A 15,182-nucleotide genomic window follows, 5' to 3' on the forward strand; every position below is an offset into this window, starting at 1 on the left:
CCTCTGCGCCCGCGCCGTACGCCCCGTCGCCGCGGCGCCGAGCCCCGCCTCCCTCGCCGTCCCCCCTCCACCCGCGCCCGCGCCCTTGACGTCCTCCCTCGCCGCCCCCGACGTCTTCCTCCATTCCTACATCCCCTACCCTAGGTGATTCCTCCCTTCTCCTCCACCCCCTCCCCTGCAAACGCTAGGGCCATGGCGGCAAGCTTCTTGCTCCCTAGTTTTCTTATTGTATTTCGAAGTCTTCGTAGCGCCTTGATTGCTGGTCCATGTGATCGGTAGAGCATTGACCTGTTCATGATCAACTGGGTAGTTGTACAACATGGGAAGCTAGCAATTTGGGATTTAACTGAGGCAATTGGAATGTTGGGCGCGCTCTGTTGGACCTAAGTGTCATCATTCGAAAAGCAAAACGAAATAAATGCATAGAATCGGCCGGCCCCAATGATAGTTTACAGTTGTGTACACTTCTTACAAGTTTAACTATGGCTAAAGAAAAACTAGGAGGTAGAAACTACGATTATCAGAAGTACAAGAGCAAAACAACACATATAGCTCTGTGCTCACATATTCAGCTTGTTTGTACTGTATTTGGGGCCATCCACTTGACACATTCAGCTTGTCTGCACTGTACATTTGGAAGGCTCCCCCCTATCGTTTTCGTCCCCCTAATCAAGTAATCATATAGCAATTAGGCACAGTCATGCAAGGATTATTCGCGCAACTTGTTCTTGGTTCTAGTACATGGTAGTATCACAGATATGTGTGCACATCATCTTAATTTCTAATAAGGAGAAAACGACCACTCTATATAATTAATTACGAGTAGATCCGGTCCAACAAGCCGATTATTTTCTTTACAGAAGAAGAAGAAATTGGGCAGGCAGCTGGTGTGCCGCTGTGCACTGATTCCTCACAACACTCATTTTTTCCAACGTTGAGCTTGTGATGACCCATTTTAATAAATCAAGTGAAAACATCGTTTCTTGGATTTCTGTGTTCCCTGGCATTTCTAAAAGAATCAGTCATAAAGAATATCCTCCAGACCATGTGTTTCTTGGATCTCTGTAATGATGATGGAACATTATAAAGCATTGTACTCCAGTGTGTATGAAGGATACAAAAATTTCACTTGTTTTTAGGCTAGTGCAGGGTGTTGCTTTATTGTGATGCCTCTAAATTACTTGTGATCACATTGAGAAAGACTTGCAAAGATGATGATCATCTTTTACAGAAAACAATTTCTGTAAACACGTTAGTAACTTTGCTGCTAGCAACTACTTGATGATGATCACCTATATTATGTAACACTACTTGATGATGTTAAACTGTGACTCCCTTTCCTTAGAACTGTAATTACTGTAGCAACAAATCCATTTTCATCTATATGTATAGCACACACAAGGAAATGACTGTTCTGTGTTTTTTGTGTTAGTTTTTTACAGTCCTCTAGTAACTGAGCTACTGTTGTGTTGTTGTTCCTATACTGTAATTGTTTCAGCGCACACTACCATGACTTAATGTTTACAGTAGCTGTTTTCTTTGTATCCAATAGTCAAAGTATATTTTTCTTCAGAGGTAACTGGTCAAATGTTCAGTGTGTATGTCTGAACTTGAATGTTGCAATGTTGTTTTCTTCAGAGACAACTGTCAAAAACTTGAGCTACTGTCTTGCAAAGATGATGATCATCTTGCTAGTTTGCTGGGTTTTGTCCCTGACCATTGTGTCGTGATGATTTTGCAGGTACCCTGAGAGGCCCTTGAGTTTGCCGGAATGTCGATTAACTTCCGTTCCGGCAAATTCTGGTACTCCATATGTCCTATTTTCAGCAAAGGTCATGCTGAAAATTTCCATGAATTTTAGCATGACTTTGCTAAAAATAGGACATATGGGGTACTTGCGACTAATGCATGGTCCGGGGTATCTTAGTACTTAATTAAGTAGGATCAACTGCCCCTTTATTCTTGCTGCATTAAACCATAGGTTTTAGGGTGCCTCGGTGTCGATAAGAACCTAAATGATGAAAGCTTAGGCTTTTAGGGTGCCTCGGCGTCGACAAACCCTAAATGATAAAAGCTTAGCTTTTAGGATGCCTCGGTGTCGACAAACCCTAAATGATGTAGTTTTGAATTATGAACGTAGGATATGTCGTCATCGTCATCGGACGGCGAAAGTCTCCCGGGGGAGTGTGACTGGTGCCACGACGATAGAGGTTTGTGCGACATGCCTCACCTGGACGATGATCGGCGCTTTAGCATTAAGCTCGAGGAGACCTTCGAAGTTGAAACGGTACACAACGACGACAAGTGTTATTTTCATAATTAAGCATGATTTCAACTATTTCAACGTGTAATTTTCATCTTTTACAATTCGAGTATAGCTTATCCCATGCCATGCAAGACGCTATGTCTTGGAGAGGATGGATTTTGAAGACCATAAAATTTCTGAAACAAAGAAAATTCACCTAAGGACTCATCACGATGTGGACTTTGAAGTAAATCTGTATAATTCTGAGAGTGTAACCCATTTTGGTTGCAAAAATTGGGAAGCATTTTGCAAGATGTATGGTTTTGATGAGGGCATGCTTAACACCATGGATCTTGGTAATCCTGACACAAAGACAATATGGACATTTGGGTCCTTGTTGATACGCCTCCAGTTCTGTCGCTATGTGAGTTTCTCAAACATAGTTATTAGCTTATTTTTATATTGTTTATTTCAAAATAGTTGACAGCTTATTTCCATTGACAGCTTATTTTTATTATTCAAAGAATGTGCGGGAGATGGTAGACAAAACCCACTGCACCGATGGCTCCGAATTAACAACTTACAAGGAGAAAAATCATCTCGTCGGATTTGTACTGACATTGAGAATTACAATATCCACAATCAAACTCCTCAACATTATGGTAAATACGTGCCACTAGTGCATGTGTTCAACTACGGTAACTACTATGGAGATACCCTGGTAAGATTTTTACTATTACGACATCCGTGCATCTTTTGCATACTTCTAAAACTAGTACATCATTGCTAACTATGAAGTTATTACTATGTTTTCAATAGATAATCCCAGATAATTGTGTGCCTCATTTGATTTATCAGAAAGGTAGCCTTCATGTTTTGAACATACAGCCAGGTCATCCTACGAATCTCAACTGTCCATACCAGACTTCTAAAACAAGTGGAGACATGAAAATCAAAGGATGGAAAAAATGTATGGACAGTCGCAAGGAGGTTCTTGGAAGCAAAAGCAAGCGAAGCGTAAGAATTGGAGACAGGATGATCTCCATTCTCCATAATGGAGAGTCAGGGTCCATATTGTTTTATGCTATTTTACCTTAAATATGGTATTTAGGTCCTGCCTAATACTGATGATCATGTGCTAAGAACAATTAAGTAGGGTTGGTTCGAGACTTGTAATGTTCTATCTTAGTATTACTTCCGACAAACTCGCTACTCGCGGTCTCGAGACTTGTAATGTTCTATCTTTGTTCGGTCTTTTGAATTCGGAGACTAATCTTCTATTGTATTCGATGAATCTGCTCTTGCTGTGGGGTGCTGTCTATATTCTGTCCAATAATATATTTTGTAACATATGCTAAATTCAGAAAAGTAAAAAAACCTAATATTCATACTAATAGATCCTAATGGCGCATGGTGGCCTATACTAATGGCGCACGGCGTGGTGTGCCATTAGTATACTAGATATTAATGGCGCACAGTGGTGCGCCATTAGTAAAAAATACTAGTGGCGTGGTACTAGTGGCGCACCAGTAGTGCGCCATTAGTAGGCAAAACTGGTGCGCCACTAGTAGGCCTTTTCCTAGTAGTGAGAAGACGGCGGCGGAGGTCTGGGCGAGCCTCAAGGCGAGGTTCGTCGGGGCGGACCGAGTCCGGGCGGCGCGGCTGTGCACTCTCCGAGGGGAGTTTGAGATGCTGCGCATGGCGGAGGGCGACACGCTGGATGGGTTCGCCGGCAAGCTCGGCAGCATGGCGGCGTGCTACACGGGACTTGGGTCGACGCTGGACGACGGCGCGATGGTGAAGAAGCTCCTCGATTCTGTGCCGGATCGCTTGTACGCGGTGGTGGCCGGAATCGAGCAGTTTTGTGATGTCTCCACCATGCCGTTCGAGGACGCGCTCGGTCCCCTGAAGGCCTTCGACGAGCGGCTGGGGCGGCGGAGGAGGCGGCATCGAGCGCGACGACGACGGCACGTGCAGCACGGCATCGGGCAGCAGAGGAGGACGGCATGGTCGCTGCTACAATTGCGGCCAGCGCGGGCACTTCCGACGCGAATGCACTAAGCCGAAGAAGCCGGCGGCGGCGGAGCAAGTTCTCCTCGTGGACGACGTCGAGGGGCCGGCGCTGCTGTATCGTGGCTTAGGGGGAGTGTGTTAGGAATAAGCCACGGCGGGCATGTGGTCTGGGCATAGTCCGATGCATGTCTGGCATGAGTCATAGTCTGGGCATGATCTGGTCTGTGTCTGGGCATGACCCGACTCATGTATGGCCTGCGTGTGTGTGCGCGTCGGGTCCGGCCGTGGCAGGCTCGGGTGCGTACAGGCGTGCCCGTAGGTGTGTGTGCGTGAGTGCGTGCGTTGGTTAGCGATCAGTGCGGGAGGGTGACCGCGCCGGACGCTGGACCCGGTCGCGGCCGGTCATTGGTGTGTGCGGCGGGGGGGGCTCGTGCAGAAAATTGAAAACGCCGTTGTTGCGGCAGGGTGTTTGTGCGCCCGCAAATTCTCTGTGTCCACCTATTCCTCCTTCTTCCTTGTCTCCGGTGATCACTGGTGACCCGCAGTTCCATTTTTGCACCAACAGCCATGTCCAAAAAAGTCCAAATGTTTACTTGGAGGCTCAAGCATGAATCCCTCGCACTCCGCACAAATGTAGCACGTAAAGGAATCCCTATCGCTGAGACAAAGTGCTTGTTCTGTGGCAAGGCTGATGAGGACGGGGCACACCTGTTTATCAAGTGTAAATCGGCAAAGGAGGTGTGGAGGGATCTAGCCATGAAGAAGGAACACATTGAATTAGAAAGAATTACGTCCGTGCATGTGATGCTTTATTTTCTCTGGGGGCTAGACATAAAGAAGCGGCTTCATGTGCTCACCTTTTGGTGGTTGTGGTGGTCCAATAGAAACAAACGGAGGGAAGGGGAGATGCCTCTTACGGCTGAAGTGGCTCGGCGGACGACGAGCAATGTTCTTGAGTACATGCAGATATTTGGTAAAACAGCATACAAACTACCTCTAGACAGATGGCGGCCCCAGCGGAGTCTGAATATAAAATAAATGTCGACGGCTCTTTCATGCGTGGGCAGCACCACGCTGGTTGGGGTGTTGCATTCAGATCAATGGAAGGCAGTCTCCTATGTGCTCGGGCAGGGAGAATTGAGAATATCAATGATGCATTTGCTACTGAAGCTGTAGCTATGTCCCAGGCAATCAGTACCACTGCAGAACTAGGCCTGGTTCAGGTGGAGTTTGAAATAGATTCACAACTTCTGGCTGAGGCTCTGGACTTGCGCAAAGTGGATTCCTCGGTGTATACGGCTGTTATTGAGGACATGGAATACCAACTGAAGCTTTGGTTCTCTAAATTCTTTATCTCTGTATGTAGCTAGGCGTAGTGCAAACTCTATTGCTCACGAGCTGGCCAGTTTTGGCCGTATGTGTGTACCTGACCACTATATGGGGTGGGAGTCAGATGTACCTGCTCATGTGGGCGAATGTGTCTTGGGCGATCTGCCCAAACACCCTTAAATAATAAAGCTATGTTGCTTTCATAAAAATAAAATATAATAGTATTACCTCCATTTTGATCTTGCAATAAAATGGTAATATGTAAATAAGGAAGTGTTAAAATGAGATATACAAATGGTGCATTATGCCCATAATATTTCCGTAAATTGTGATTCAATTAAAACGTCAACGGTCCCCCTAAACATTCATTGTTTTCTCATATACGAGCTAAATGTCCGTGAGTTGCCACATATTAATGAAAAATGCTTATACACACTGACATGAGAGGCCAGTGGCAACCTGAATATATCCCTAGTCACTAATAAGCTCCATCTGCAACCCACACACCATTCGCCACTAGAAGGGACACTTGTCATTCTTCTCTTCCTCATCCTCCCCTACAGATTACCTATTCCTAGGCTCTTCGCCAACCCATATTGTTGGGACCAACCAACACCACAACAACATCAATGTGTTCATCAGCAACACATCTTCCTCATTCCTCGCCAGCTTTAGTTCTGTTCCTACTTATTTTCTAGAATACTCTTCCTGTTTTTCCTATTCTCCAACATCATGGACCACTTGGACGCTTTAGTTTTTTTCCATCTTATTTCTTGGAACACTCTTCCCTTCGACAACACCATGAACCACGTGGCCATTTTAGTTTTGTGTTGATATGTTTCCTTCCCCAAGTGCTCCACCTGCTACTCTTCCTCAAACAATTGCTGCTCTTCCTCCTCTTCTCTAGATTTCAAGAATCTGTCGGGAAATATGCTGAAGCAACGGGATACATTGAGACGGAAAACGTCATGCAGGTCCAAGATATTCAGATTACAGTACAAATTGTAGTAATTTAGCATGCAATTGCCCATCCATCATTTGTATATTATTACCCCTTTGCCCTGCTGAGAACATATGAAACTAAATTTCCATTTCCCCTAACTATGATTGAAGCTGTCATCCCTCATAAATCAAAGTGGGGGAACATGTGGGGCAACACTACTTGACAAATACGCCTCAGGAAACAAATTATGTTAAAAACCTACAAATATTACATGCATATCTCTAGCATATTAAAAAACCAAGTTCTGAAGCAATTCATATAGAGTAGTATACATACATCATGCAGATGACAAGATAAGTATTTTTAAATTTACGACGGTGTTGGTTGGAGAGAGGCTGGTGAAGGAATTGAGGGTGGAGTCAATATGCGTGTGTGGGTTCCCAATATTGGGGTTTTAAATCTTTTTATTTGCATACGGGTGGGATTAAACGAGAGGGTGTTTTTAAACCCTTAGGTGGTGTTACGAAGCGAAGCGGAAACGAACACGACATATTGACTATCGTTTAATAGTAAGGACAACAAAGATTTATTAATAGAGGCATCCACCATATTTTATATTTTGTTGAGATTTAATTTGATTTGAGTATGGATAGAAGAAAGCAAGGAATTTTTTTATTAATAGTTGATGTTTTGGTAAGATTTGATTTGATTTGGGTATGAGGAGTGGAGGGCCAGGAAAGTTTGGATTTCGTTGAGATTTTGTTAAGGCTTGATTTTATTGAGTTAATGCATGGCGTTGTTTTGGGAAAGTGCCGATTTGATTGAGTTAATGCATGGCGTTGTTTTGGGAAAGTGCCGATTTGGTTGAATTTTGTTTGGGGAAAGTGTCGATTACGATAGTATTCCAAGCAAAAATTAATAGCTTGGTCATAGAAAAATGAAAGAAAAAAACAAAAATAACAAAACATAGGGAAAAAAAATAATTGGCTGATCATAGAAAAAATGAAACCGAAAAAAGGAAAGCAAAAATAAAACATAATAAAATGCGCGCACACGCCAAATGGGCCCCGGCCAACTTTGTTGAAGTCTCGGCGGAAGGTCAACTATATGACGCTCGCAAGCGTCATATCAGATTTGCCGAGAGGTTGGTGGGAGATGGGGCGACGCTACCAACTCTCCTTCAGGAGTAGAGATGGGCCGACCCAACTTTGATTATAGTTGATGCTTTGGTAAGATTTGATTTGATTGAGTATGGCGTTGTTTTGGGGAAGTGTTGATTTGATATGATTTTTTTGGGGAAAGTGCCGATTCTGATATTATGCTGAGCTGAAAATAATAGGTTGGCCATGGAAAAACTAAAACAGAAAGATAGGAAGCCAAAAATGAAACATAGAAAGAAAGGAAATGTAAAAATAGGCGTGAAATGTGTTGGGCTAACTTGGCTGGAGTTTCAACGAAAGGTCAACTGTATGACGCTCGCAGGCGTCATATCGGGTTTGCCGAGGGGTTGGTGAAAGGTGAGGAGACTCTACGAACTCTCTCTTTAGGAGTAGAGAAAAATAGGCCGGGCCAACTTGGCTGAAGCTACAGCGAAAGGTCGCCTGTATAACACCCGCGAGCATCATATCGGGTTTGCCGAGGGGTTGGTGGGAGGTGAGGCGACACTACCAACTCCCACTTTAGGAGTATAGATTAATGCATGACGTTGTTTTGGAAAGTGCCAATTTGGTTGATTTTTTAGGAAAGTTTGGATAGTATACCGAGTATAAAATAATAGTTTAATCATAGAAAAAGTGAAACGAAAAAGAAGAAACAAAAAAAAAGAAACATAGAAAACCGAGAAATAAAAACCTGCACATGCGTCAAATGGGATGGGCCAACTTGGCAGGAGCTTCAGTGAAAGGTCACCTGGATGGCTCTCACGCGTCATATCGGGTTTTCCGAGAGGTTGGTGGGAGGTGAAGCGACCGTATCAACTCCCTCTTTAGGAGTAGAGATTGCAATCGCGATATGAACATTCGATGCGTCCAGATCTATCCCAATATTTGAAACGTTGGCCAGTTAATATTTGCAGTAATATAATATTCTTACCGTCATTTTAGTTCGCGCCATTTAATCATGCAATAAAATGATAATACCTAAATAAAGGTGTGTTAAAATGAGACATATAAATGGTGCATTAAGCCCACACTATTTCCTTAAATCGTGATCCTATTAAAGCGCTAACGGTCCCATGATCACTCATTGCTCCCTCAGATTGCAATCGTGAGATGGTGATTGGACGGCATCCGAGGAGTTTGGATTTGTCCCCATATTTGGAACGTTCGTCAAGTCACATTGGCGGTAAAATAATAGTATTACTTCATTTTTGGTCTCGCAAGAATTTGGTAACATGTAAATAATAAAGTGTTAATTATTTTATTTTATTTAGAAGTCTTTAAATTGGTCCCTCAAACGTGGCACAATACGAGTAACGGCTTAATAAAGTCGCTCCAGCTGTTGACAGTGAATACATAGGGGCCCGTCCTTTCGTTCCCAAAACAAAACCCCTGCTCACAGAGGACTCTCCATGGCTTCTCCCCTTCCCACGCACGGCCAGGGTCCAATCCAAGGTGATACACAAGCCTCTGCTGGAGGCTTCCCCTCCCCCACGTCTCTCTCCCACCCGGGCCCTCAGGTTCTCAAAGGTACATCTCACTATCTCGAGTTAGGGCTTTTGGTAGATCTGTATTGTCCGACTCTGGTCTAAAAACTGCAAACATGTATAGATACTTGGATCCGATGCGCACTTCTTTGCTGCATGCTTTTGCATCTGTTAACGGGGGCATGATTGGGGGTAGGTGGGTTGTTAACGTTTTGTCATTGTTCCAGATTGCAACTTCTCCTAACCAGTTTTTTCTTTTTGACAAAGATGGTCCATCTGAAATTGTTTCTTCACTTGATCTAATCTTGCTAATGGAGTTTTTCGACCCGATCTAAAAATTAAAAATGTTTTGCAATACTTGCCTCCGATGTTCATCTCAGCATGTTTTTTATTTTTTGAATCCACCTCAGCATGTTCTTGAGAAACAATTGGCACCTCTATTATCCTGATTGAAGCTCTACTTAACTTATTTTTATTTCTTGCTGATCCGAGTTGGCCGAGCTGCCCACTGGTGTTGTGAAAAATAAAAATCTTCAGTAATATATGCATACTTAGCTCCGATTTCCACTCGCTTGACCATATACATGAATAAAACTTTATTTGTTCAACATATACCTTCTTATTTAAAAGAACACTCTCTGGATTTCTCATCTAAAAGAAAGAGGACTACTGTGAGTAGCTCACTGAAGTTAGTCAATTCCACATGAGAAATTAAGAACATAATTCCTTGTTAGTTCACCATACTCATGATCATGAATCATGCTGCTGTTGATGGTATTAGGGGACATGATCATCATGCTGCTTTATTTACCATAACAAATAAATGGTGTTTTTTTCCATCAAAATAACATAAATAGATGGTGCTTTGCTGCATGCTTTTGCATCTGTTACCAAGTTCAAGAAGCATATGTATATAATTGATTTGAAGTTAAAGAAGCATATGTTCGGATGGAGTAGTTTGTTTCTGCTCTATAGATTGTTTTTGCTATTTTCCTCGTCATCTCTATTTCTTTGTGACGGCCTTAGGTATTAGAGTAGTTCAGCTAGCATATGCATTACAATTTTCTTATTGTACTATCTATTAATCTTATGTCCTGTATTGCAGACTTGCATCATGAAGGCTGCACAGTTTGGACCTTGGTCAGATCTTCCTACCGAACTCCTGGGCCTTGTCCTAAAGCGCCTCGATTCCCTAGCTGACCGTGTTCGTCTGAGAGCAGTCTGTCAACCATGGCGCTCTAATAGTATGTTGCAGAATCTCCCCCTCCCATTCCCTTGGCTCACCCTCACCGATGGAACCTTCCTCGGCATCCCTGGCAGTGAGGTTCACCGCATGCCTCTACCAGATGGTGCTCGTTGGCACGGCTCCATTGATAACAGGCTATTCCTCATGAGCTGTGATGGTGCGTGTTCATTGCTGAACCCTTTTTCCAAGAGCACACTGGAGCTTCCTAATCTTGCCAGTGTTTGGCAGCGCGAGATAGATAACCATGCTGAATATACTGATGATGCAGTTTCCTATAAGTTACTGGCGCCCTCGCCGCTGGAATCATCACCCAAGTCCCTTGCTGCTGCGTTGATCATCGGCAATTGTTATTCTGTTGATCTTTGTGTCGTTCAACCACCTGCCACCACTTACTCATTCAGAGGTATACGTACTGCACTGGGGGAGCCACCAACATTAGTGGACCTTGCATTCTTGGATGGAAGGCTGTACGTGGTATCTGGATTTTTCAAGCTTTTCGTCGTTGATTTTGGTGAGAACCTTGGTACTTATCCAAAGATGAAATGCGTAATTGACTCTGGTGGTGATTGTGGAACGCCTCAATACCTGTCTAAGAAGGTGCTTTATGGACTCAGCCAGTATTTAGTGGAATGTGGTGGTAGGCTGCTGATGGTGCAAAGATTTACACACTCACAGGGTTTTAGGAATTCTCACACTGTTGGATTTAATGTCCTTGAGGCAGACTTGCGCACTAACCCGGGTCAGTGGAGAACGGTGAGTGATTTGGGTGGCCATGCCCTCTTTCTTGGTAAGCAAAGCTCGAAGTCCCTGCCTGCTGGAGAATGCAGTGGATCCCAGGAGGACTGCATCTACTTCATCTGCGATTATCCTTGTCCAGAGTCTTCTGCAGAACCTCTTCGCGACGCTGGCATATACAACGTGAGAAGTGGGATGATAATGCCATTGCATTCAAGGAATCCTGCAGTACCGCAACGCCAAGCTGGTCAGTGGGGCCTGACCTGGTTTTTTCCTTCTGAAGCTATATGATCAACCCAGAAGGATTGTTTTAGTCTTTTGTGGTCAACCAACATGCCTGGGTTCTGCTTATCTTTATCTTACTAATATGTTATTGTGTGGACTTAATTAGTATATGATGGTGTGCACTTTTAAGTCACTTGGTGACAATAATGGGTTCATGTAATCGAATGCTTAATCGTTGTGGAAACTTGATGTTTTATCTGTGTGGCTATGCTTTTAACAGACTTGGGAGTTAATGATAGTTCTGCACGTATATGTTTCTGCCATGTAGATAATTGCTACTTCCTACAGGTGGTGATTTTTTTCTCCAAAAAGTGGATAGGCCCGGCCTCTCCATTATCATGATGCACACAGCTGTAATTTATTGACGTGTACAAGTTTTACAAAGAAGCCTCAGTAGCAATAAAAAATAAAAAGACAGGTGGTTAGTTATGGACTGCCTGTTTAGAGAATTTCAAAAGCAGAGTGGTGTAGCGTAGCATAAAGGTACATGAGCATTTCATCAGTTTTCAGCGAGTGTAATTGTTCCTTTTCAGCAAGGTCGTGTAAGGAATTCCTATATGCCCTTTTGGTTATCTACTTCCCCCTTTTCATTTGTCCAAATGTGTACTTTATGCTACATAAAATTTATGCACTGGATTGTATTAACTGATTGTGATCTTGTAGAATTTTAACCAAATATATGTCACATCAAAATTATGGCCATAAACTGTCCCACCTCAGTTTTAACGGAGGTGAGGCTGAACTCTGACCACTTCTCAACTCCTGGTCTTACCTAACAGAATCATGCGCTGCGTGTTAAGTATATAATTTCATGTATATGTACACTTGTGTTTTCTGTTGTAACAACCATTGTAACAACCCTAGTCTCTAGGATCGCTAGCCCATGACCTGGCCTGCGTGCCACCCTTCACGGGAGCTCGTTGGGGCTAGACTATATGTAACTGTAATTCCTCTTGATGATAATACAACAGCGAGTACAGTGAGGCAATCATCTTCTATCTCTGCGAAGAGGTGGTCTCACAACAGTGCCGCTGTTTGCAAATCACCAGCGATGCTGCGACTGGTGTTGTGGAGTGTCGTTGTGTGCTGCAGTCGCGACGTGCTATGAGAGTGTCCCATAAAATCACGACTGAAGCCTCTAAGTCACCTACTGCTGCAAGGGATTAGGACCCGTGCTTGCTGAGAGGTGACCGGATGCACCGGGAAGTGTCACTGGTGCAGGGCCGGTGCCACAAGAAGAGGCGGGCTCGCAGCAGTGCCGCTGTTTACAAATATGTGGTCTCACAGCAGTGCCACTACGACCTGTGTTGTGGAACATCACCGGGTGTTGCGGTCATGTCGTGTGCAGTGGTGACCTATAGTGCTGCCATGGCACCGACTGCAATGCCAAGAAAGTTGTGTGGCCTCGGCTTCAACCCTGCCGATGCTGCAATGTCATCGACTGGCACCATTGGCAAATAGGTGATGCTGGTTATGGTGTATGATATGGGTTAACAACCAACGATGCAGCGTGGCGCTGCTGCTACGGTCCAGCGACATCGTTGGGTTGCTGCTACGTAGAGAACTACAACTAACATCGAGACTTGGGCAGGTCTTTTCTGGCATGATACGTGGTCCGAAGGCGAGGCACAACCCATAGCACATCATGACCCGAGATATGGTGGGCCGGGCTAAGAAATCTATAATACTTAAATAGTTCATCCCCACTATCCCATTTCTTTTGACATGCAGCCTATCCACCTCATCACCCATGTCCCACCACATGCCTCACATGACATGGCAAGCCACATCATCCACTTACATCTTTTTTTAAAAGAAAAATCCAGTCCTCCGACTATGGCGTTGCAAGCCTGTAAACTATCGTCTTCTGCAATTACTCGCCCAACAATTGATTTATGTTGCTTGCTTCATCTTCTACACAAAGTCTCCTGCCTCTTTATCTTCTCCACATAGTCCGATGGATTTATGTTCCCCTTCATATTCTCCCCAAGCATGGTTTTTTTAGTGCTTGATGGCCTACGGGCGGTGATTGTCACCGACCACTGCACCAGAACTTGAACCTCATCGCCCTCTTTGCCTCCAAGACGTTTCCCGAGGCGCCGCGGCCCACATCATGCCCTGATCCGCCTCCCCAAGGATCTCTTCTCAGAACCCACCCGGCTCATCGTCACACACACCTCCTTCGTGTCCTGATTTCCCAAACTCGCTGGCCTTGGCCTTTCTTCAGTTTTATTGTGTTTTGATGTATGGATTTCGTTACATCTTCGCATCTGTATTTTGCAGGCCCGGGCGCATGATAGAGGTGATTACAGGGTGCCCGGCCACGGCGGCGGACGCAGTCGTGCTAACGTATGCCTGCGACAGGGTTAGGACGATGGAACAGATTAGCTCCTTCTGGCTTTCCCAAGCTCCGGTGATCCGGTTGATGCTGCCTGACAGCCTTCCACGTTCAAGTTGGTGACGCTAGATAGACTGAATTTGTAATCATTGATGATTTTGTTTGTGTCTTGAACAGCTGAGCAGGTGAAGGCGCTGATGGAGTGATGGTCATGGTAGGGACGTAGGCTGCAAGTTTGACACAAGGACGAACGGATGCCTCCATGTCAGATGAACTCTGTGGCCAATTTGTGTCACCTTTTTTGGCGTCTCCAGAACCCCACGTCTCCTGCCCGCCGTGTCATGAAAAAGTCCCTAATACTTAAACAGTGCCAAGGACTTCGCATGTGAGCAGGTAGCTACCGTCTTAATCCACCCAATTAACCTCACCGTGTCATTTGGTTTCATTTCCTGCATGGTTAGTATCTGTACATACAAGTGGTGCTGGACCGGACGAATTTGGAGTCCCCTTCTCCGACTGTACCTACCTCAAACATTGCGTTGACATGTTGGGATTTATCCTCTAGCCATATTAGGTTATTCCTTATTGGCTCATTTCTAAATCCTCCTCTACCATTTTGCTACTTCACCCCGAGGTAATCATACAACTAAAACAACTACACTTATTTTGGATTAGAGGGAGTACCTTCTACCATACCATATGTAACTATTTTCATTGGATATTTGTATTATTTGCATATGTGACAATGCATGTTTGTTCGTTGGTCTTCTGGGATGAGGTCAAATTGTGTTAATTATCTGTATTCCTACAGGAGAACAACCAAGCGTAGATGCTTATGGTACATGGACGGCTGGACTTGCATGCTTAAATTTGACTAGAATTAGAAGGAATCTTCGGACAATGAAAAACTCAAGACGTCAGTTAGCTGCTCACTTGCATCTTTCTTTAATAACTGTTCACTTCTAAGCGAAAGAATAAATTTTGGCAGAAACTCATATGCCTCCCATGATGACCATATCTCCATATTTTCTTTCCAGTGGTTACGACTTGGCTACATAAATGTTAACATTTTCATATAGTTGAATAAATGCCTTTTTAAAGTCCATGTCAACCAACCAAGTGTATTATAATTATTTCAATGGTTTTACAAGCTAACCTGAATAGATAGTGCTAAACCTTTGTAAGTTTTTACCAAAAAATTATCTTTTCAACATAAATATCAAAAAATCACTTAAATGTAGAAGACAAAAAGTTCCGCAGCAACGCGCGGGGCATCATCTAGTTAAGTAAACGGACGGTATGACCCGATATGAGATAGTGCGCTGGCCTGCATCACAGGCCACAACCCACAACACACAGACCCACATATCTCCCCCCCCCCTCTCTCCCTCTCCCCCTTGGGAC

General features: G+C 44.1%; 1 protein-coding gene across 1 annotated transcript; it reads left to right on the plus strand.

Annotated features, from left to right (window-relative positions):
• Nucleotides 1-10,283: 10,283 nt before the first annotated feature.
• On the plus strand, nt 10,284-11,602 carry LOC125527580. Its single transcript, XM_048692097.1, has 2 exons — nt 10,284-10,577; nt 10,689-11,602. The coding sequence occupies exons 1-2, from the start codon at nt 10,289-10,291 to the stop codon at nt 11,444-11,446; spliced, it is 1,047 nt and encodes a 348-aa protein (XP_048548054.1). The 5' UTR covers nt 10,284-10,288; the 3' UTR covers nt 11,447-11,602.
• Nucleotides 11,603-15,182: the final 3,580 nt, after the last annotated feature.

The sequence above is a fragment of the Triticum urartu genome, unplaced genomic scaffold (assembly GCF_003073215.2).
Source record: "Triticum urartu cultivar G1812 unplaced genomic scaffold, Tu2.1 TuUngrouped_contig_4264, whole genome shotgun sequence".
In the NCBI taxonomy this organism is placed as follows: Eukaryota; Viridiplantae; Streptophyta; class Magnoliopsida; order Poales; family Poaceae; genus Triticum; species Triticum urartu.

What these genes read in the sequence shown, in the direction of transcription:
- LOC125527580 (XM_048692097.1), top strand. Translation starts at nt 10,289, where the DNA reads ATGAAGGCTGCACAGTTTGGACCTTGGTCAGATCTTCCTACCGAACTC. An exon ending in ATTCCTCATGAGCTGTGATG is followed by an intron (nt 10,578 to 10,688) that starts GTGCGTGTTCAT and finishes CTGATGATGCAG; the next exon opens with TTTCCTATAAGTTACTGGCG.